This window comes from Balaenoptera physalus, assembly GCF_965194825.1.
Source record: "Balaenoptera physalus genome assembly, chromosome: 16".
Taxonomy (NCBI): Eukaryota; Metazoa; Chordata; class Mammalia; order Artiodactyla; family Balaenopteridae; genus Balaenoptera; species Balaenoptera physalus.
In genome coordinates, this window is record NC_138898.1 from 50,660,565 (window position 1) to 50,683,890 (window position 23,326).

Here is a 23,326-nt window from a genome sequence, read left to right on the forward strand (position 1 = left end):
TGCCCCCTTTACTGCATGATTTGCAGCCCTGCCCATCAAGAGGAAAGGTCTGTTTCTCACTGCTTGAATCGGGGCTGGCCTCCTGTCTTGCTTCGGCAAACAGGATGTGGTGGGAAGTGGTGCTGTTCCAAGCATTGGTCTCAAGGAGCCCTACCCACTTCCGCTCTCCCTCAGGGCACCATGGGAACCAACCCGAGTTAGCCTGCTGGTTGATGACCGACAGTCCAGTCGGGTTCACTGTCACAGCCAACAGCTGCCAGACAGGGGAGGCTACCTCAGACCAGAAAGTCTGTAGCTCACCCCACAGCTGACCACAAGTGCATGAGTGAGGCCACCTGAGATTAGCCAAGGATGGCCCAGGTCGGCAGACCTGTAGACCCATGATCAGACTTAAATGGTTGTTATTTTAAACTACTGAGTTTTGGGTAAGTTTGTTATGCGGCTTTGCTCACTGATACACAGAGAATAACTATCAGCGTGTTTCTGAAGAGTAAGCAGCAAACATTAGTTTTGGATGTAAGACTTGCCCACAAGAATACTTTGATTGGGGCTTCCCTGGTGGCACAGTGGTTGAGAATCTGCCTGCCAATGCAGGAGACACGGGTTCGAGCCCTGGTCTGGGAGGATCCCACATGCCGCGGAGCAACTAAGCCCGTGAGCCACAATTACTGAGCCTGCGTGTCTGGAGCCTGTGCTCCACGACAAGAGAGGCCGTGATAATGAGAGGCCCGCGCACCGCGATGAAGAGTGTCCCCCACTTGCCACAACTAGAGAAAGCCCTCACACAGAAATGAAGAACCAACACAGCCATAAATAAATAAATTAATTAATTAAAAAAAAAAAGAATACTTTGATTGCTAGGAATATTAAACTTCATTTTCCTAAGATGTGTGTGTGTGTGTGTGTGTGTGTGTGTGTGTGTGTTTACATGAGGCAGTAATAATTATATTCTTGCTTCTAATGATTGGCTATCAGCACCAAATAGTCCCTGGCTTCTGGGGAAGATGGGCCACTGAGGAGCAGACCCTAGTTCTGGGGGCAGATGAGTGGGGAGGGGCATCTCTAAGAGGCTGAGAGCTGGCTGTGGGATGGGCCTGTTATCAGCATGCCACACTTTCCTGTTGAAATGACACCCCAAGATCCACTTCTGCCCCCCAGCTTCACCTGAACAGCAGCTGGGCTGAAACCAAGATAGAACAACTGTGACCCACGTTCAAGCAATCATCCATTGGAGGGTATGACAGATGATAATCGCAGCAAGCGCTTCTGCAGCACTTACTGTGTGCCAGGGGCCGCTCTGAGCACTTTACATAGTAACTCACTGCATCCTCACAGCAATCCTATGCAGCAGCACAATTCATACCAGCCACACGAAGGATAAAATAGGAAGAAATTCAACAAACTAAAAAAAAAAAAAAAAAAATAAGACTTTGAAATTCTATGGAGGGACACAGGTAGAAAGACACATCAACACTGTCATGTTCTTGGATAGAAAGGCAGCATCACAGAGATGTCAGTTCTCCCCAAGTTAACTTACAAATTTAACTTGATCCCGACAGATACACTGCATTGATCGAGATACTGCCACGCTGGGCAGTTTAACAGAGGGAATTTTATCCAGGGAGCAAGTGGTAAAGAAGAGCAAAACCCCAAATGGGGTGTGGAAGGGTCACCCAGAGATGAGGGGGTAGATGGCCCAGAGCCTGCACTGTGCAGGGGTGGGCTTCCTCCTAGGGGTCTCCTGCCCTTACTCTGTAGCGCATGCTCAGTGGAGATTGGTGGGCACACTTGCCCTCCATGTTATTCCGGTTGACGATGGAATTGCCTTCTCTGCCTCTCCTGCCACTCCTGCTTTTTTTTTTTTTTTTTTTTGTCAAGTGCATTTAGATGAAATTAAATATGTGGTGCAATTCCACTTTGAATTCTGTCTTTGTCTTAGTCTTCTGGAGTATAGCGGGATTAATGTCTCTCAAAAGTTTTCACAAAAAGAGAATTTTTCGCCAAGGCACTACTGGCGGTATTTAACCACCGATGTTGTCAACCAGGGGGTGATTTTGTGCCCCAGGGGGCATTTGGCACCGTTGGAGACATTTTTGGTGGTCACAACCAGCATCTAGTGGGTGGATGTGTGTGGTGTATGTATTATTAGCATCCAATGGGTGGAGGCCAGGAATGCTACTAAACTTTCATAACGCATAGGGCAGCCCTCTGCCTCCTGTCCCCACCAGCCACCAACTAAGAATTATCTGGCCCAAGTGTCAACAGTGCTGAGGCTGAGTCTTTGCTCTAACCTATTGGCAAAGGGCAGTGAGTTGGAACTTGCCGATTTTAAAAGCATAGCCTAAAGCAGCCTTTCACAGACTCACATTTCTTAAAAGTTCTTGCCGATTTTGTATTTTGCTTATAATATAAAATAATGGCACAAATCGCTTACCATTGGCTGTGGTAAAGTTCCAGCTTTTGGCTGGTGCGGTGGCTCTGTGTACCCTCAGCACATCACCTGTCCCAGGAGGTGAAGATCCCGCTTTGAGAGACTTGGGGCTAAGGTGAGTCGGTCCCTTCATCCTCCCCAGTGCCTAGTGACCCGGACTAATGACCCCCCTCCCCAGGCCCTGGCCCAGTGGTGGTATCTGCCTGCAGACACTGGTGAGGCCAGCCTGATAAAGTTTGTATTTCCTAAACACTCAATTACACTCATTTTTATTTTCCAGTCACCTTGACATCTTAATACAACATTGACATACTTAAAAAAAGTCATTGTATTTTTATAATGAAAACCATATTCATTGTGGAAGAACTGGAATCTAGAGCATGAAGAAGAAAATAAAAATCCTATGTGATTGTCCATGAACAGAAAATCACTGGTGATATTTTGTGTATTCTTGCCAGTTATATATATAAATGCAAAATATAAGAACAGGTTTAAGAATGAAATTGGGATCATAAAGTATAGCCACCTTTGTGGCCCTGCTTACAATGTATTTCTCACTTACCATTACATTATTAACATTTCCTCACATAATTAAATATTACTCTATGTTATAAGTTTTTATTGGTCTTCTTAAATAACCATTCCATAATTTATTTACTCTTTTTCTTAGACATACGTGGAAGGCTGTTTCTACGTTTTAAAGTGCTGAAATGAACATTATTTTAAATACGTCTTTGTATTTCTGTTTATTTCTTCAAGCAGAGTTTTTAAAATAGGGAATTTTAGGTGAAAAGTAATGAATGAAGATTCTTGATCCATAGTGCCATATTATTGCTCTTTATATGGCTTATTAATAATTTATATTTTCACCAGCAATGCACAAGAACTCCACATCCAGCCCATCTGGGTCAAGATTTAGAATCATTAAAAAAATAGTTTTTCCAGCTTGGTGGACAAAACTGGTACCTCATTGTTTTGAGTTATATATTTTTTTCCACTATCAGTTGAGCTTATCTTTTTATACCTTTACTGCTCATTAGTATTCTTGCTTTATGAATACCTTAGTAAAGCACCAAGCCCCCAAAGATAACGTCCTGTACCTATTTTTTCTTTCATGATATCCTTTTTATTGATTTGTTAGAGCTCTTTCTATATTAAAGACCTTAACAAAGTTTTTGTCATCTATATTGCATATATATATTTACCCACTTTTTTCTTTTGTATTTTGCATTTTGACTTGCAGAAAAATTTCCACTTTATTACTTATGTCTATTATTTTTTTACAAATATATATTTAAATACCATATAAAACTATGTATTGATTTACAAGCACTGCTTTTCTGTACTCACAGTTCATGGAACAATTTTATTCAACCTATTCACAAACACATTTGACATTTGTGTGTTTGTCCTCACAAGATCACTGGTCACCTAGCAGTTTTTCTGGGCTCATTGTAGTAGTTGTTGGTGCTGATTGTCAAATATTCCTAGCTGCCCACTGTCTAGGCCCATGATAATGCCCCCTTGTGCTTGGGTGGGGTCTTGTAAGCTGTTTTAATCAGTGAGTTGTGAGTGGGAGTGACAGATACATGGTATCATTCTTTGGCTGAACCATTTACCGGTCAGTGCCAGCTGTGCAGAGCTCTTTCTTTCCCTCTGCACAGTGAGTAGCAATGTTCCAGGTGTCGGCTCTGATCCCCAGGAGACTGTGGTGAGCAGAGCCTTCTACTGACCATGATGGCTGAGCAGCTGACTGAGAAATAAACCTTTGTGCTTTCAGGCCCCTGAGCTTTGGGGGCTGTTTGTTACTGCAGCATAATGTAGCCTCTCCTGACTGATACAGTTCATCACGTTTGGTTCCATTTAGTTTATATAGATATAACATTAAAAAAAGATACAGCATTAAAAAAAGCTCTATCTTTTTAATATAGTCCCTGAAATATATATATTCAGGGAATATAATATAGTCCCTGAAAATTTTATCCCAAGCCACAAGTAGCCATTTGTATAATATTAGAACAGTTGCTGTTTTCACTTTTCTCTAAATGTATATTCTGACTCTTGACAACTTAACCACCTACTGAATTGCTTTTTGCTTTTTTTTTTTTTAGTGTGAATAAAAACCTTTTAACTTGAAAAACGTTAAGCGTCACAAAAACTAGAGTGAATAGTATAATGAATCTCCCTGTATCCATTGATCAGCTTTAACAATGACCAGAGTTGCAGAAATTTTGAAAGGTTTTATGAGTAATATTTATTACTCTTTTTTGGGGGGGGTAAATATTTCCTCTTTTACGTGTAGAAAGTCCCTCTCTGGCACAATATCAGTGATTACATTATATTTCTGTGTAGCTGTTTTATGTTTTCATTCTTTATTCCCTTCTTTTCTGTACCTGGAATGTTGGGGGTAGTGGTGAAGTCACACAGCGCCTTAAACAAGGGTGACAGATGAGTGGACCCCTCCTGGGAGCGGGGGCTCACTCTCAGAGAACTGCCGGTCACGCCTACAGGGAGAAGGGGTTGGTCCCAATTTATGCCCCTTCAAAAACAGATGCTGAGACCAGGACTTGGGGGGCGATCTCAGGAGGCACAAGTGAGCATGAGATGGGCATAGGGGTGGGGGGAGGGAGAAGGGCCAACCAAGTGTGAGCTGATGAGGAGCCTCCCCCCAGCCTCTGGAGACCCCCGAGAACCTGCCCCGAGGACAGCGCGCCGTTGGCCGCCCCACAGTCCGGGCTGCGTGCCCTGGGACTGGGAGCGCCTCCCGTGGGGCCGGCAGGTTCTCAGGCAGAGGCGCAGGGAGAGGCAGCCGGTGACGCGCAGGAAGCCGCCCCCGGGCCAGGGGACCGCAGCGCCTGCCTCGCACCCCCGTGGGTTCCACGGAGATCAGCAGGAGTGGGTGGGGTGTCAGATCCCCAAGAATGCCGAACGGAGGGTGGCACTACGTAGCCTCTGCTTAAATCCTTCACTTGAGCCCCTGTTTCACCACACCTGCGGTTGCCCCTGACCTGTGCTGCCGTATATCCACCTCGGAGGTAAGGCTCCTGTGCCATCCTGTCTCTTTCTAGCAGGATCCAAACACGCCGTGATGAACCTTTCTGATGTCACGGGGGTTGTTGAAGGCTTATGTCCACATCAGTCCCTTAACCTGGTGGTTGGGTTTCTCCCTGGGCGCAGATGGGTCGCCACCATCAAGAAGGTGAGTGACAACTGCCGCGGTTTGCCCGGGATTGGGTAGTTTCCTGGGAAGTGGGGCTCTCAGCGCAGAACCCGGGAAAGTCCCGAGCCACCAGGACGGTTGGCCACCCCAGCTGGGGCTGGCCAGCTCTTAGGAAGGGTCACCAGAAACCCGCCAGCTTTTCCTCCCGTTTCTCCTTCTCAGAAGTGAAAGGAGGGGCTGTAACCGCGAAAGGCATCTCAGAGGCCGAACCGCAGATTCCAAGCAGCAGCATCCGCTGGGAACCTTCGTTTGGTTCCAGAGCATCAGTCAGGGCTCCTGGAGGAGTCCTGAGAGCTTCTTGGCAGGAGGCATCATTGCCGCCAGAGGCCCCGGCACTTGTGCCGCTGTGTCAGGCCCACTGCGCTGATTAAATTTCAGCAGGGCGCCAGGCTCCTCCTCGCCCGTCCTGATTAATCACTGTCTCCCTGGGCAGCCTTCCCCCACCCCGCCCCCCTTCCTGGATGGTGGCTTTTGAGCCAGTCTTGCAAGTGACCCCTAGCACAACATATTCCAGCTCCAAGATCTGGGATCTGTGTTTGAGCCCTTTGCAACCTCCCATCCCCCGCCCAGGAAATAAACTATCAATGCTCTGTCTCATCTGTGCCTCAGAGGATTTTCTGTTCCCTTGTCTTTAAATATTCCTGAGATGTTCCCTCTGGTAGCAACCCTGAGGTGTGATTAATAAGAGGTTGGGGTGTAGTCATCAGAGCCAGCCAAAAACGTGCCAGAGTTGCCCTGGGTGCATTTCCTTAAGATGTGGAAAGAAGTTCATGAGTCAGTTGTCACTTTCAAGACCCTCTAGTGGTCTCTGAATTCCTCTTCTGGTTGTCAGAGTGATGTAAGATGCCGTATCCCATACCAGCTGGGCTTTGTTCTCCATCAATCTCTTTGTAAGGGCTACATCCTTTTCTGACCAGCAAACACATCGCCGTATTGGTCCTTTATTACCCAGAGAGGGATGACGCCAAGTTCAGATTAGGCTTTGCCCAAATTGCACTCTGGAGATTGTGGTAGATGGTAGTGGGTGTCGCCCGTATTCCTTCGAGCTTGTGGTTTCTTGTGCGCTGGGGGTTTCCAGATGTCAGCACAGGTGTCTCTTCATGTAAGGGATTTCTCCCCAGAGACTGAAGGCTGCCCTGCACACCTCCCTCCTGGCTGAAAGTGCTGGGACATTTATGCCCCTTGGGAACAACCTGAACCACTGACTCTTCCGCCAGCTCCCGTGCCGCCAGCTGGGATAACTTCAGTGTGTGTTCTGCATGGTTTCCCAGTTTCCCCGTGGGATTAAGCTCCAGTTGACAGTAGTAGCTGACTTGATAACAAATCCTTTAATAGTCCCTTTCTTCCCTGTTATACCTCCCCATTCACTCCCTTTACCTCCCAAATCAACGACCTGAACTCAACCCTCACCTCAGGGTCTGCTTCTGGGGGATCCTGAACTAAGAAGTCAATTCCAGGATATATCATAATTCAGGGGTCTCTGTCTGTCACCTATTCCCATATGTAATGTGAAGAATGTCTTAACTGTAAATTCAACACGTAGACTATAAAGAGGAAAAAATTGAAATAAACAAATGGGGGAAAGGTTTCCTTCTTCTCTTCCTTCATGCCAGCTGCTTGCTGTCTCCGTTAAGTATTTACTGAGAAAATTTAGGAGGTGCAAACTCAAATCCCTAAGGAGCCAGGTAGGTGATGTTTATGTGAGAAGCAGATGTCATCTGATTGGGAGTGGTGGGGTCTGTGGCAGACGGTACATCCCTGGAAAGTTCTCTTATCCTCTGTTTCCTCTTCCTCTTCCCTTTTATCATTACAGTGTTGGTCAAACAAAACCTATCTGCAAGATGCTAAAATTCAAAGACAAGCATAAGAATTTCTTTAGTGTAACGGGTAATTATCTGACTCCTTTGTTTAGGTGGAGATCACCTTTCAGGGGTACATTTTCCTTTAGACCTGACCAGTCAGCTGAAATAACTGAGAGGAAGTCTTTTTGCTCATGTATAATACCCCATTGCTCACACAATTCTATAACACTGTCCAAAAAAATTTCACCTTGAAATAAGGTAAGAATCCTTCCTACAGCTTGGGGGAAAGTCAAATGAGAAACTGTATGTTTCACCATACTCCACTTTGTAAAATATTTACATGCTGTCAGCTGAAGATAATTATTCTCTTCAGGGCTGGTCCAGCATCCGGATCCCTGTGGACAGAATTAACTTATTCTCTTAAGTTTTGGTGTACTTGGCATGCTTTGCAGAACAATCACACTTGAAAGAGCCTTTTCAGTTGCAGCAGGGGACGCTACAGATGGAAAGAGAGAAGTACCCTGCCTTGAAATGTGATGGAGCCGTTCAGAAGCGCCCGGGGATGCACTGCACTGAGCCCATCTGCACTGTCAACTCTGACAGAGGCCAGATGTCACCTACTCTCTGACTCTCTTTTGGCCTCAGGTGTCAAAAAATGCTTCTCAGTGAAAATCCGTGTCTGATGGGGAAGGGGGGCATCTGCCAGGTGTCCCCCTGGGTATGTGCTGTCACTGTCACCTGGTCCCGGGCCTGGATGTGCAACCATCTCTCTCCAGCCACACCGCGAATAACGCAATAAGGAAATAGCTGTCTGTATGTCAGAAGTCTCACCCTATAAACTCCTAAGGGTCTGGGCATTGAAATGGGGCAGCAGCACTACCTCCTGCCCCTCCCCCGCCATCCTATTGGTGACCCCCCCCCTCTGTAAACTGCACTGTGCCATTCCAATATCAGGGATCTTTGTGGCTGTCTCAGACGGGCTGAAGGAAGGGACAGGGCATCGCATCAACCTGATGGAAAGTCCAATCCTGGGAAAAGACTAAGACAAAGTGACTAAGTGCCCCGAGGAGACGGTGCCGTGGCACCAACGGCCAGTAATTCAGCCCCTCGCAGGAGCCTGCAAGCACACACCAGCCTGGAGATTCAAGTCCCCAGCCTTCCAGCTGAGGCCCAGCAATTGTGGAGCGGGGACAGGCCATCCCCACCGTTCCCATCTGAATTCTTGGACCACAGAGCCCACAAGCCTAGTGAAACACTGTGCATTATGCCTCAAAGTTCTGGGGCGGCTGGTTGAGAGTCCCTAACGACCCAGGCAAACGCCAGCCGTTTGTGGGGCCTCCCAGGGCCAGCGCTTGCATGTCTATCTCACACCTCACAGCGACCCCAGGAGAAATGCACCGTTATCACCATTTTACAGGCAGGAAAACGGAGGCGCAGTGAGGTCAGGTCACTGCGGATAGACACTCAGACCCTGAACAGCGGACCTGGGACCTGAACCCAGGGAGACTCTGGCCTGGCTGTGGTTTGTAGGGGGACTCTGCCCTGGGATCGCAGAGGCCACCTCCTTCCGCTCCCCACGGGCCGCTCACCCGCACAGTGACCCGCGGCTCCCGGCTGCCTCCCTTTGAGGTGCTGCTTTGGTCCCTGCTCCTTGGCTCTGTCCATTCCCGGACTAATCCCAGGGATGGGCAGCCACGAAAACGCGCGCTGACTCCCCCACGGGAACATCTGGACGCAGCTCCCCTGCTGTGCTCTGACGACACCCGGTTTGCGCGGAGACCCCGCTCCCAGGGCTGCTCCCAGCCACGCCTGCACGGTGGGGTGCTAGTGCAGCTCCCTGTGGGACCCTCCTTCCCCCCTCCCTTCGCAGGGGCCAGGATAGCGTCGCCCTCCGAAAGGCCCCCGCCCCCTCGCCTTTGTCCTTCATAGGCGCCCCCTCCAATAAGTCTGGACCTCTAACCCGATTTGGGGTCCATTTCTCGAAAGACCTGAGCTAAGGCACAGGGTAACAGCCCCACCTCCGCCGCCGCCCCGCCCCTCGCGGCGCTCAATCGGCACCTCCGCTCCGCCCCTCCCCCTCTTGTCGCCCCTCCCCCTCCCCCACCCCCACCCCGTACCCCTCCTCCCCGGGAGTGGCCCAGGGCCTCCTGGCACAGGAACGACCTTACCTTGTTCACGCCGTCCGCCATCGCCTGGAGTGTGAGCTCCCGGGGCCCGTCCACCGTCTTCCCGTTGTCGGTGGGGCCCCAACTGGCGCTGTAAATGTCTATCAGCTGAGGCATGTGGCTGATGGAAGAGGCCTCGATAATGTCCGTCATGAAGGGCTGGTCCAGCATCCGGATCCCTGTGGACAGTGAGGGCCGGGGAGCGCTGGGTGCCGGTCCCCGGTTCACAGGAGGCAAGGTGGGGTAGGGGGCTGGGGTCCTGGGTGTGGTTGGAGGTCTGCCTTCCTGGTGCCCTGGGCTCAGCCGGGCGATCCTGAATCCAGCCTCACGCTGTGTGTGTGATCAGAGGATCAGGCAGGTGCACAGACCGATCCACTCCATCCCTTTGGACCCCACCCACTCCTTTCCTTATGCAACTATTTGGAGACAATTTTATCCCCCTCGCAAAAGTTGCTAGAATTCCTAATGTGGTCTGTTTCTAAGGGGAAGCTTGGCTTCCAGGGACTGGGGGGTTGATGGGGGACACGTTTCAGAGGAGAAATAAAGCTACTGGGCATGACAGTGTGGGGAGGCGATTGCTCTTAGATATTTAAGGAACAATTCTAGAGGGCAGGGGGGAGGGGCAGGACAGTGCAAGGGGGAGGGGCAGGGAAGGAACTCTCATTTGCATCGTAGCTGAGAAGGGGCTTTGGCGGGGGGGACAGAAATGTTGAAGGGGTCATTCTAAAATATATTTGCAGTGGGGTGCAAGATACACCCCCTCCTCCTTCTCCCCTAGGCCACCTTTGTAAAGTTTGTGCTACTCTGATGCCTTGTAGGAGTGACTTCTCACTGGGAACTTTTCTCTGTGTGACTGTGTGTACAGGGACTCAGGAGGAGCCCAGGCCTGTGGCACCCACGGTTCACATCACCCTTGGACTCTAGAAAGGGTCTAGAAAAAGCCTGTCCAGGGTTCACTCAGCAGCAGCCAATGGGAAGGGCATTTGTTCCTTCATCATTACCCTCAAAACATTGCTGTTTGGGGCCAAGATTGTTCTCTGCCTGATACGCTATTTCGTAGCAAGGGACCTAGAGTGCTGCTGAAGCTGACCTAAGTCTTTCCATCCACAGGAGTTTTGAAACGAAGGGCTGGGCTGTACATAGTCAGAGCCTGGCTTCTGACCCTTCTTACTTGTCCCCAGTGGTCAAAGAGCATTATTACACAAGCATCACCTAATGTGGTGTGCACACCAACTTAAAGAAGGAAGATTCACATACATTGGTTACCTCTGTACCTGTCACCACTTTCAAAAATCTACAGACAGGGACTTCCCTGGTGGCGCAGTGGTTAAGAATCCGCCTGCCAATGCAGGGGACACAGGTTCGAGCCCTGGTCCGGGAAGATCCCACATGCCACGGAGCAATTAAGCCCACGCGCCACAACTACTGAAGCCTGCGTGCCCAGAGCCTGTGCTCCGCAACAAGAGAAGCCACCGCAATGAGAAGTCCACACACTGCAACGAAGAGTAGCCCCCTCTCGCCGCAACTAGAGAAAGCCTGTGCCCAGCAACGAAGACCCAACGCAGCCAAAAATAAATTAAAAAAAAACAAACAACCCCAAATCTACAGACAGTTCATGTGGATGAGACCTAACTGCTGATTGTCGAATAAAGTTATAGGACTGCCTTCGCATCTCGATTTTTCTTTTCTAGTTGCAGGTAATAGGCTTGTATATCTTAAAGCAGTTCCCAATCATAGGGTCACTTGGAGAGCGTTTCCTAAATACTGTGCCTGGGCCGCTTCACCCCGGTCCCTGGAGTTTCTGAATATTTGCACAAGGCCTAAGCAGGTATTGGTCGAAGGTGGTTTTGAAGTGCAACCTGACATGAGAATGACTGTTTAGGTAATTGGGACATTGGGTGTATAAAGTTAATGCCTTTACATGCATGTTTTGTTAATTCTGAGATAAACATTTTTCCAGAAAAAAAAATAAAGAAGGAAGATTCAGGCTCTTACAGGGCTCATGAAATTGACACAAAATTGTCTTTTCTCTTAAGGTTCTCTTTCCTCCTCCCACGTCGCATGGCCCGTCCCTTGCGCTTGCACTGCAATGTTCCCCAGCGCTCACCCTCCTCCTGTCTAACCTATGAGTTCAGTAGGCCTTTCCCCCGAAGTCTTTCTGGGTCCAGCTCTGCAGGCCCTCTGTTAGCACTGCACTGTCAGCCTTCTCTTACAATTGTTTATTTGTGTGTTTCATTTACCACCAGACAGCAAGGTCTTTGTGTACAGGGCACGTGTCTATTCTGTGTACTTCTATGTCCCTGGGCATCAGCATGGCGCTTGGAATTTATCTTAAGCTTGATAAATATTTGGTGAATAAATGCATGATATTATTACCTAATTGGGTTGATTTTTTCCCTAGCAGAGATAACAGGTCCAGACTTTCCATCCTCTACTCATAAATCAGGTCACCGTTTTTGCCAACGAGTCTAATTATTAGTTAATATCCTTTCTCCTGGAGAAAGCTCCTACAGCATAAGCATAGTCTTTGGTTTCAACTTTCCAGAAGCTAAGTTTTATGGTTCATTTCATTAGGGATAGGAAATCTAAAACTCCACATTTCGCTTTTGGCCCACCTATATTTTGCTCATTTAAAAAGTCTGTTTAGGGCTTCCCTGGTGGCGCAGTGGTTGAGAATCTGCCTGCCAATGCAGGGGACACGGGTTTGAGCCCTGGTCTGGGAAGATCCCACATGCCACGGAGCAACTGGGCCCGTGAGCCACAATTACTGAGCCTGCGCGTCTGGAGCCTGTGCTCCGCAGCAAGAGAGGCCGCGATGGTGAGAGGCCCGCGCACCGCGATGAAGAGTGGTCCCCACTTGCCGCAACTAGAGAAAGCCCTCGCACAGAAACGAAGACTCAACACAGTCATAAATAAATAAATAGAAGAACGTGAATTTCTTAAAAAAAAAAAAAAAAAAGTCTGTTTAACAAAGGTGGCCAACAGCTTACAGAATAAACTGAAGAGCACAGCTTCTTCTCACACGTCGTGTCCACTTTGTGGACTGGAAATGTCGCAGAGAGGCTGGTGTTCACTCGTCTGCAAGGAGGAAACTCAGATGGTCTTGAACTCATCTGGTGCCCAGATGACCAGCACTGAATAGCCTGCCTCCACTGGAAAGAGGGAGAAGTTCAACTCTGGCCAAAGTGCGCCCGGACTGTCCCACGTGCCAAACAGTGGCGACCTTGCATTTTGTCACCAGCTGGTGCCCTTTGCCCTCTCTCTTTGCAGGTCCTGTCTCTCTGCCTCTCTCCCTCTTCATCCCGCCCTGGCTCCCTTTGTGCCGCCCAGAACATCAGAGCTGTTGTGTATTAATCTTCTGACTGTTCAGCATCTAGGGAGGCAGGGGCGGCCACAGGCTGGGAGCAGGGCTCTCATTCACATTCAGGGGCCAGGCCCCCGGCATTCTTTGAATCTCATTAAGCTCGGAGGGAATGAGGCATGCATGAATTGAATGAAATACAGTATTAATTTTTGCAGGCAACTGCCCCATTAGCAGCCAAGACCCAGGCTCAGGGTGACCCAAGGGTTTTTAGGGAGGGACTCTGTCCCTGGATGGTCTAGGGGGTCGGGGGAGGGGGAAGAGAGAGAGCGAGAAAGATGGGGAAGGCAAGAGAGTGAGAGTGAGAGGCAGAGGGAGAGCGGGAAGCCCAGGGAGCCAGGACTCAGCATCCTCACGTTTGCACAGTGCTCTGCTGGCTGCGGCGAGGTGATGGCAGGAGAGCCTGCACATCAAGCATTTCTGTCCCCTGCCCTCCCGCCGGCCTGAGCACCGCATTCATGACCAGCAGTGAATCTGTGAGTCCCTCCTGCCTTTTAGAACCTGAGCCTCACGCCTGCTGCACTGCTTGCTTACAGCCCTGGGCTCTAGGGGCTGCACAGCCCAGGGATTTGAGCTAAATCCTCTGCCTCTCCTCCTGTTACAAAAGGTGAGCTTGTACGGACACCAGGAAGTGCTACATCTGTCCCCACACCTCAGTGTCGATAATCGCCACTTTTGTGTTCACTAATATGCATCTGCAGGCTAAGGAGCCGATGCATGCTGGTCTAGGTCTTAAGGATCTGGAAACATGTTAATCATTGTGCCAACAAGCGATTTTTACTGCTTTATTTAAAAACTCAGATAAAATATGTACAAACTCACTGGACTATTAGGAGTTCTACTGGCCAAATATGTGGAAGCAATTCATCGCTGGTAGAGAAATTTCCGGGTACTTTGATAACGGTCTACAGTGTGGTTTTCAAACTCTTTTTAGAATCTTTGCTCAAAGGAGCGCTCGTCAGCAGATGCATAAGTCTATCTGCTCTGCCTTCAGAGGAAGGCAGGTAAGGCCAATGCCACCTGGCCTGGCCCCAGCCTGGGGCTGCTCTGAGGGGTTCTGCAGAAGCCCAGGTGTGATGCTGTAGAACCTGCCCTCAAGTCCCTTGCCGTGCCCCGGCAACCAGCAATCATGATCTGATATTGTCGTGCTTGTTTGCTCCTTGTCTGGGTCTCCCTTTAGACTCGAAGCTGTGTGAGGGCAGGTGTCTTGTCTGCTGGCTCACTGCTGCATCCCTGCCCCCCAGCAGGACCGGCACACGGTGGGCACCCGGCTGCAACTCCTGAGTCCTGGAAGGGACTGAAGGCAAGAGACAGCATCTCCGAAAAGGCATGATGCATTTCGAGCCTTTTTCATACTCTCAGAGGTATAAATCTGACAAATTTGCAAGAAACATCATTTGAAGTGTTCATTATTTATATTGGTTGTCCATTTATTTGGTTTTGTGAATTTTGAATAATACACTTCCAATTTCGATTTTTTGTCTCAGTCCCTTTGGCTAAAGATGCCAAACATTGATTTAAAAATTAAAACTAAGAAAAGAATTAGGTTGTCTTAAAGAGTTACTCTAATAAAGGCATATTTAAAATAAAAAATGGAAATTAACCTTTCTCTTCAAAACATATAAATAAGTGGATAAGGAAATGTTAGTAATTAAACTTTCAAAAAGTTTTGAAGTTATTAAAGCTTTGAGACAGCACCAAGACTTTGGGACAGCCCAGATGTACTGGTCTGTGTGTTACAGAGCATTTACTCTTTGGGAGCCAGACTAATTGGAATTTTCCTCTCTCCTTGCCATGTGTTAGCTAGAGGAAGTGGTAACAGCTGTGCTCATGGAAACAAGCAACAGAAGTCAAAGAGAGAGCTCATCTTAAGGAAGAAGTTTCTAGAGTTACCCATGTCCAAAGGCGGAACAGACTTTGTTGTGAGTGAGTGAGTTTCCGGTCACTGGAGGCGTGCAGTTCCAGGTTGAGTCCAGGCTACATCAGGAGAGCAGGAAAAGAGAAGCTGTTTGGGACTTCCCTGGTGGCACAGTGGTTAAAAATCTGCCTGCCAATGCAGGGGACACAGTTTCGAGTCCTGGTCCGGGAAGATCCCACGTGCCGCAGAGCAACTAAACCCGTGCGCCACGACTACTGAGCCTGCGTGCCACAGCTACTGAAGCCCGCGTGCCCAGAGCCCGTGCTCTGCAACAAGAGAAGCCACCGCAGTGAGAAGTCTGCTCACTGCAACAAAGAGTAGCCCCCGCTCACTGCAACTAGAGAAAGCCCGCGCACAGCAACGAAGACCCGACGCAACCAAAAATAAATAAATTAATTAACTAAAAAAAAAAAAAAAAAGAGAGAGAAGCTCTTCAAGCGTTTTAGTGCAGGGGCCCAGGCTGCACTGGGTGCTAAATTGTTTTACAATTTACTAGCTGTGTGGCCCCATGTTCAGTTTCGTTCTCTGTAAAAGAGGGATAATAATATATAATAAATATGTTCTCTTTATAAAATATATAATAATGTATGATAAGGCTGTAAAGAGGGTTAAGTGAGTAAAGCGTTTTGCATCGTGCCAGACACATTGGAAGAGACGATATGTTATTATTATTATTGTTACTGCTATTGTTGTTATCATCATGCAAGTGTCAGTGGGTGTTCGGACTCAGGGAACTTTAGACCCTCTTTGGGGCCCAAGATTTTGAGATTCTGACGGGTAAATGGAAAAGATGAGCCGCTGGGAATTCACACGCTCTATTTCCAGCATCCAGATGACATACAGTGGTTGGATGGCCGTGATGCTCGTTGGCCTGGAGTGGCCTAGGGTGTTGATGCAAAGGGGTCCCCTGCCTGTCTTCACTGCTGGTGGACATCCCCAGTGTGCCCTTGCTGGGGAGGGGAAGTGGGTGATGAGAAGGCCCAGGTCTCCTTGGAACTAATTTGATTGGGATAAAGTAGCAAAGGTGAGACGGTGCTGGTAGAAGGGGAGATACCTGGTAGAAATTCCATCAGCTTTGGGTACTTAGATCTGTATGCCCTTAATCCCTCAACTCCATTCATCCACCGATTCTTTTATTCAGTGACTAATCTCTACTAATTATCATGGATTTATCCACTGACGCTTCCTTCTCTTTATTCCTTCCTTGCTTTCTGTCACTCAGCAAATAGGGTTTCAGCACCCTCTGTGTGCCAGACCCTGCTGTGGGTGCGGAGGGGAGAGTAAACAGACATGGCTCCTGTCTTTGTGGACACTGTTGTCTGCCTGCGGAGAATGATACTGATCAAAGAACCAGGCACAAGAATTTGCGATAACTGACAGTATTAGTGCTGGGAAGAGAAGATTCAGCATCTTTATCTGTGGATGGGGACTGGCCTGGGCAATGATGTTGGAGGATGCCGTGGGGACCCGCTTGTTGCAGGATGAAGAGGTAGTGGCCAGGTGGGCCGTAGGCGGCAGGTGTTCTGGGCAGAGGGAGAGCTCATACAGAGGCCCAGTAGAGGAGGGAGCATGGCTACACTTCCTGATTCACAGTTGCTAGAAAGTTTCCTCTAAATTATATTTACACAGAGACTAACCACATGTGTATGGGAACTTAATATACAATGAAGGTGGCACCACAAATCAAAGGGACGGGATGGATTATTAAATAGATGGTATTGGGGATGTTTGCTCACTATTTGGAGAAAAATAAAACTTGATCCCCAGCTGGCATGACATACAGAGGTGGAATCCAGGTGGACTAATGGCCTCATGTGAAAGTTTGGGAGAAGATCCTTGTGCTGATTAAAACTGATCAGGGGCTAATATGTGGGACATACCAAGAACATGTGCAAATTAACAGGAAAAAGACAGGAACCTCCGTGGAAAAATGAGAAAGTGTATGAATAGAAGAGAAACCCAAAAGGCTCACGGGCCGATGAAGAGATGCTCAATGATTTTTTTCCTTGTTTCCCTTCAGAGGACTCATTTTATCATCTCGTCTCCACTTTCCTTTCTTTTTCTGGACTGAGATTCTGCAGCACCTTAACTTTAGCCTTTTTCTGAAGACAAGAGACCCGGGATCCAGGGGGCATTTGGGACATCGCCTCCCTACCCTGTGACTAAACACCTTGAGACGAGCAGTGATATTGGTCAGCCACCAGATGGCGCTCCAGACCTCCCCAGCTCAGAAAGCTCGGGAAAGGAAAGTCTCCGGAGAGTACGGCCCATTTATCAATAGAAAAGGAAAATCAGCCAACTTTTGAAATTGCCAGCCAGAATGAACAAAATGTTCCCCCCAAATCTGTAAGGAAGAATTCTGCTTCTGTTGCGATTCCTGAGTACCTCTCCAGGGCGTTCTCAGGAAGAGTTCCTTTTGCTCCCCTGTGGGAGCCCTGAGTCACTGGATGTCGTGCCGGGCACAGGGTGGGGACTGGACCTTCCTGCCCATGAGCGCTTAGGACCCGTAAGAGTGGCTACAGAGGAGACAAGCTGGGGTTAAGGGAGCGCAAGAAGGCGGCCCCTTTGTTCAGAGCCTCTGTGGGGCTGGGCCTGCGCCCCCACCCCCCGCTCTGGGCTTGGCTCCTGGATCCTCAGAGCCTTGCCTTGAGACCTGTGAGCTATCGGGGCTCACGGACACGGGTCGGGTCGTGTCTTTGAGGTATCGGGCTGCATCCGCTCGCCTTTGGCATCAGGGGTGAGTCAGAGGCTGTCACACCCTGCCTGGATCTGCCGACCCCAACGAGGGGCTTGCCTGGGGCGTGTCCTCTGCCTTGGGGGTGGAGCTGCAGGCTGGACAGGCCAGGTTCTCGTGGCTGAGGTCCCATCCCCCACCCCCCCACCCCCACCGATGAGGGATGGGAGTTGGTGGATAAACTCCCAGCCTCCTCCTCTCAGGGGGCAAGAGCCCCCCAGAGCCCCAGTTAGGCAGCGACCAGCTCATCTACACACCCTCTGTTGGTCCCTCTTCCCACCATCTTTCCCTCTCTTTCTCTCACTGGCTTCCCAGGGTCACCTCCCAAAGAAACTCCTTGCACCCACATTCTTGCTTCAGGTTTGCTTTTAGAGAGTTCAAACAAAGAGAGCAGGAGAATCAGGTACATTTCATAAGCAGCTTAGATGTTTTCAGAGTGCAAATTACAAGAGAGAAAAAGAAGAAGCAGATGGAGAAAAAGACCCCAGTGGACCCCCAAACGCCATGAGCTAATCCCAACTCTTCACTGTTGCAGGCAGTTGTTCTGAGGAGCCCTTGTTCAAAAACCCAGTTACTTTGGGCATGCAGAAACTTCAAAACTCTTTTGAAGACCGTCATTGTGAATGAGAAATCCACGTTTGACATTTTCAGTTGCCTCCACTCTGCCCTGCGAACAGGGAACCCCCCACTCAGATAGCACCCAGAGTGTGAGCCTGGCTTATAAAATATTAACCAGGTGATATTCTTTCCCCTGAGCTCATAATGTCTTCTGACCTTCTGATGCCAGAATTTTGGAGGCACACAGAATACAGAGAGATGAAAGCCAAGGGGCAAAGCCGCCCCAGTTACATTTCAGAACCCTCTGGATGTATTCGTTTGAGGAATTCAGCACCCAGCTCAGGCAAACCTCTTAGCAGACAGTGTTGAAAGAGGTTAATGGTGGGTTTGTATAGGTTGCTCTTGCTTTATTTAGGTCCCTGGAAATGCAAGTGTCAGCACAAAGTATGTTTATGGTTCCAGTAAATCACCAGGAAAAAAATATCAAGACAGTTGTAAAAAAAAAGAAAAGCAAGGTTGGATGACTCAGCCTGAATAAATTAAGAACCAAATTTGATGCAAAACTGGGAATGAGCCAGGAGCCACTCCATTCTCCAGCATCTTGTTGAAAGCTTATGAACCCCTTTCTCTCATTTTCTCTCTCCCTTTCTCTCTCTCTCTATTTTTTTTTGGGGGGGGGAGGTGTTGGTTTCTAAATTTCTGGTGATCAGCCACCCTTGTTTCTAAAGGCCCATAAAGAGGAATTTGTTAAATATCTTTCTGGTGGAACTTAATAAAAAGGTTCTAGGTAGAATATTTTCCCTTAAAGATGAGAGGCATTGTGCAAACAAACAAACATACAAAAAACCCCACCAAAAACATTTGGAAGAGTTCTGAGTATGTTTACAATAATTTGTACACACCTCCTTATATTCTACCATCTTTATTTGATTCCTATTAAAATGTTATGGATACTTGGACAAAACTATAATTCGAAAAGATAGGGAACCCTCTTAACTGTTGGTGGGAATGTAAATTGGTGCAGCCATTATGGAAACAGTATGGAGGTTCCTCAGAAAACTAAAAATAGAGTTGCCATATGAACCAGAAATCCCACTCCTGGGCACATATCCAGACAAAACTATAATTTGAAAAGACATATGCACCCCTGCGTTCATAGCGGCACTATTCACAATAGCCAAGACATGGAAACAACCTAAATGTCCATCTACAGATGAAAGGACAAAGAAGATGTGGTACATATATACAATGGAATACTACTCAGCCATGAAAAGAATGAAAAAATGCCATTTGAGGTAACATGGATGGACCTGGAGAGTATTATACTAAGTGAAGTAAGTCAGAAAGAGAAAGACAAATACCATATGATATCACTTACATGTGGAATCTAAAATATGACACAAATGAACTTATCTAAGAAATGGAAACAGACTCACAGACATAGAGAACAGACTTGTGGTTGCCAAGGGGGAGGGCGGGTGAGGGAGTGTTGGATTGGGAGTTTGGGATTAGCAGATGCAAACTAGTATATATAGAATAGATAAACAACAAGGTCCTACTGTACAGCACAGGGAGCTATATTCAATATCCTGTGATAAACGGTAATGGAAAAGAATATGAAAAGGAATATCTATACACACACACACACACACACATATATATGTATAACTGAATTACTTTGCTGTACACCAGAAACTAACACAACATTGTAAATCAACTCTACTCCAATAAAAAAAAAAAGATGTTATGGATACTGACACACAAAGAGTACACACAGTACAATTCCATTTATATAAAGTTTAAAAACTGGGAATAACTGACATTTGCTGTTAGAAATCAGGGTCGTGACTGTTCTTGTGCGTATGGGCAGTAACTGGGAGGGGACACAAGGAGGGCTTTGGGGTGCCGGTCGTGTTTTGTTTCTTGATGGTTACATGGATGTGGTCAGTTTGTGAAACTTCATTGACCTGTGTGCTCATGATCTGTGCACCTTAAAAATTTTTTAAGTTTATTGATCTTGCCATATAGGCTAAGTTAAAAAAATGTTTTTCACTCTTGCTAAATGTACCAGTCCCCGCTCTCCGGCTCCACTGGGAATCTTTGCCGCGCCGTGGCCAGGCCCGAGACCCGAGTGTGATGCCTCCTGGGGTTGTTTGGCAGGGACAGCCTACCTGCGACCTTGGAGCCGTAGGCCACTCCGACCCCGCAGATGTTGTTGTTGGCGACTGCAGAAACTTCCCCGGCGCATCGGGTCCCATGGCTGCAGAGAACAGTAAAGACAAGTCAGATACAGGGTCAAATGACTTGGAGAAGATCCCTTAAACTCTATCTATGGTTCTTTTCAATGGTTCAGTTAGCCCGGAGCCAGCCCAGGCCCCTGGATTTTCCATCTGTGTCTCTCCTTTTGACTCCTTCCAATTCCCAGCTGCCCTTTCTGACCTTGGCTTGTTTCTACCATGAAGAGTCTTCTCAGAACATTTTCAACCTTGAGAGGTGATCTTTACTTTAAAATTCGAAGTGTCTTACTGCGGAAAACAGTTATAGGTTTTCTGTGAAAAGGAGACACAATCTAAGACAGGTTGATGCTGGTCGAAACAGCTGATTTTTTTTTTTTTTTGAAGCGCTAGAATTGTGGGCTGGTGTTTATTTTCAAGGCTGGTTCTGTCCACAGGCAGGTAATGAATGCTGCCTGTCAGTTGTGGGATAAAAGTTATTTGCCTTTTTGGATTATAGCCTCCTTTAGGACATACTGAATGCTACACATCCCCCACCTTCCTCGGGAACCAAATAAACACACACTGGCAACTGTTTGCATTCAATTTCGAGGGGTCCACAGAAACTTTGAGGCCGACCAGATTAAGAATCCCAGGCATCTATTAGATAATCTTTCTGAAGTTCGCCGGTCTTACAATTCTGAGCAAGGCCTTCTCAGGGCTTATGTTCCAGAATGTTCTCTGCAATAGACACTGGAATTTCATTAACTTTTTCCCTTTTGCTCCCTTTTCCGTTCCACCAAAGGAATCCAAACGGCTCTCCCCTTGAACTGGGCCGGCCTGGTGGCTGGCTTGGACCCATGGGAGGTAGCGAGAGGATGCCCTCTGTCCTCTGGGCCAGGGTCCGTACAGAGGAGCTTGGGCTACAGCTGAGGCCACGCGGGCAGTGCAGCTGGGCAGCCCCCGTTGTTCCAACACCTCAGGTGAGGCCCCTGGAGGCCTCCCTCCCCCAGACCCTGCCAGGTTACCCCGTCAGCAGCACATGGAGAGAGACAGGTGCCCACCTAAGTTGCAGGATTGTGAGCTAGTAAATATTCTCTTTTAAGCCACTAGGTTTCGGGGCCGTTTGTTAAACGGCAACGGGGAACTGAACCCTGCGTAAGCTCGAAGTCAATCAGAATGCCGTGTTTTAACCCCAAACAGCATTCAAGAGGAGGAGTGGTCCAATGTACACATCACTGGAAACGGCCAGCCCCAACCTGAAAGTCCATCCTAATGGCCCATGAGGCAGCTAAATACGAAGTCGGCTGCAGAAGTGTCAGCTTGGCCTGCAGAGGGGATGGTGGTGAGGGCTGGCTTCCCCCTCACTATTCACACGGCGGGTGCAGGAAGGGATGTGGGAAAGGGACTTATTGGCTGCGTTGCCCAAGAAGTCCTGATTTCTGCAGTGTAGACTCTTTGCCACATTCTCTTGGGGCAAGCAAAGCTCGCACCCGCCCTTAAAAAATCACATCGGAGGACTGAAAGTATACACACATATTTTCTTTCTCTATATGAGCAAAAGTGAATCCTGCCTCCACGAAGGCTACACATCTCATGGACTCAAAATTCCCTTTGGAACAAGAATGAAATCTGTATGCGGTGTCCGAGGAGACCTCGTCGTGACTGCAGAGGCCAGCCCTGTGGTCAAAGCTCTGTGAAGAGCCCACGTGCTGACTGAGTAAACCCCTGTCTTCTTGCCTGTAAGTTTTTGGTAGATCTCATTTGAGATTTTTGAGAAGGGACTTAGTTATGGTTTAACTTGCTGGGAGAAACTACCATGGACATGGCTTTCATGGCCGCCATCTTATTCTCAGTGCTGAAGAAAATGGTAAATAAAATTCTGAAAAACAGCATGGAAGTATATACACATGTATCTATATAAAGTGAAATATATACATACACATTTTATATTGATCCATATGTAGACTTTAAATGTATATATTTAAGTATAGAGTTGTACTTATATCTACTTATGTATTTGTAATTATATACTTCTATATTCATATGTATACATATTCATATATTCATATTCATATGTATATGTATTAAGAGGACATGCATATACTTTATATATACACACATATATATTTAAAAATGGAACTTGTGCAGACACTGATTAAATTTGGCTGGCTCCCTTGCTGTTTGGTTCATGCTGAACAAATAAATATTTGAATAAAAGTTTAAAAAGCAGTGCCAGATCTAATTCGAGTGAGCACTAATTTCCTTATTATTTAATAATCAGCCCTGCCAGGCTCTCCTTTCCGAGGCCTTGCCTGTAACACTCGATGCTGTGACCGACATCTGTGAAGCACATGTTATGCTGGTGGAGGGGGAGCCCCGCTCTGAGGAGCGAGGAGGACCAACAGCACCTGCTGTGGACGGGGCAGTAGTTCCTCACCAGGGACCACAGTTGGTGCTTTTCTTGTCGCACCCCCTTTACCCCTCGCGGGAGGAGGTACTGCTCCAATTCACAGATGTCAAAGCTGAGTATCCGAGGATCTGGGCCAGGTCTGAGACCCAGGGTCAGCTACTGGACCACCCATCACCCTCCCACCCTGTGACAGACCTTCTCTGCCCTAAAACTGCTCGTGAAAGGCTGGAGGACAAAATTGTGCGAACTTCCTTGAGCAGATTAAAGACACTGAATGCTTCCATATCCTTAATTTTGGCCTTTAAGTGGGGAGATGACCGTCGTGGTCCCTCCAGAGGAACATATGGGAAAAAACATTTCATTGCTAAATTAGGCGACACTAATTATAAGCGGGTAGTGGCTCCCTGTAATTGTTGGTGACACCAGGCCTCTTCGCACCCCTGGGCCTCTGTCAGCTCTGTCGCCACGGCCTTGAGTGCCTTCCCTTCAGTCCTGTTTTTCTGATCATCTC

At 47.9% G+C, this 23,326-nt stretch overlaps 1 protein-coding gene across 1 annotated transcript in view; it reads right to left on the reverse strand.

The window, feature by feature from the left end:
- PCSK2 (proprotein convertase subtilisin/kexin type 2) overlaps positions 1-23,326 on the reverse strand; it is a 220,554-nt gene that overhangs the window by 24,218 nt on the left and 173,010 nt on the right. The window contains exons 7-8 of the mRNA XM_082431692.1: positions 20,361-20,449; positions 9,622-9,797 (exon numbers count right to left, since the gene is read on the reverse strand). Of these exons, the coding sequence (XP_082287818.1) occupies positions 9,622-9,797; positions 20,361-20,449 (265 nt within the window). The remainder of the gene's footprint in view (positions 1-9,621; positions 9,798-20,360; positions 20,450-23,326) is intronic.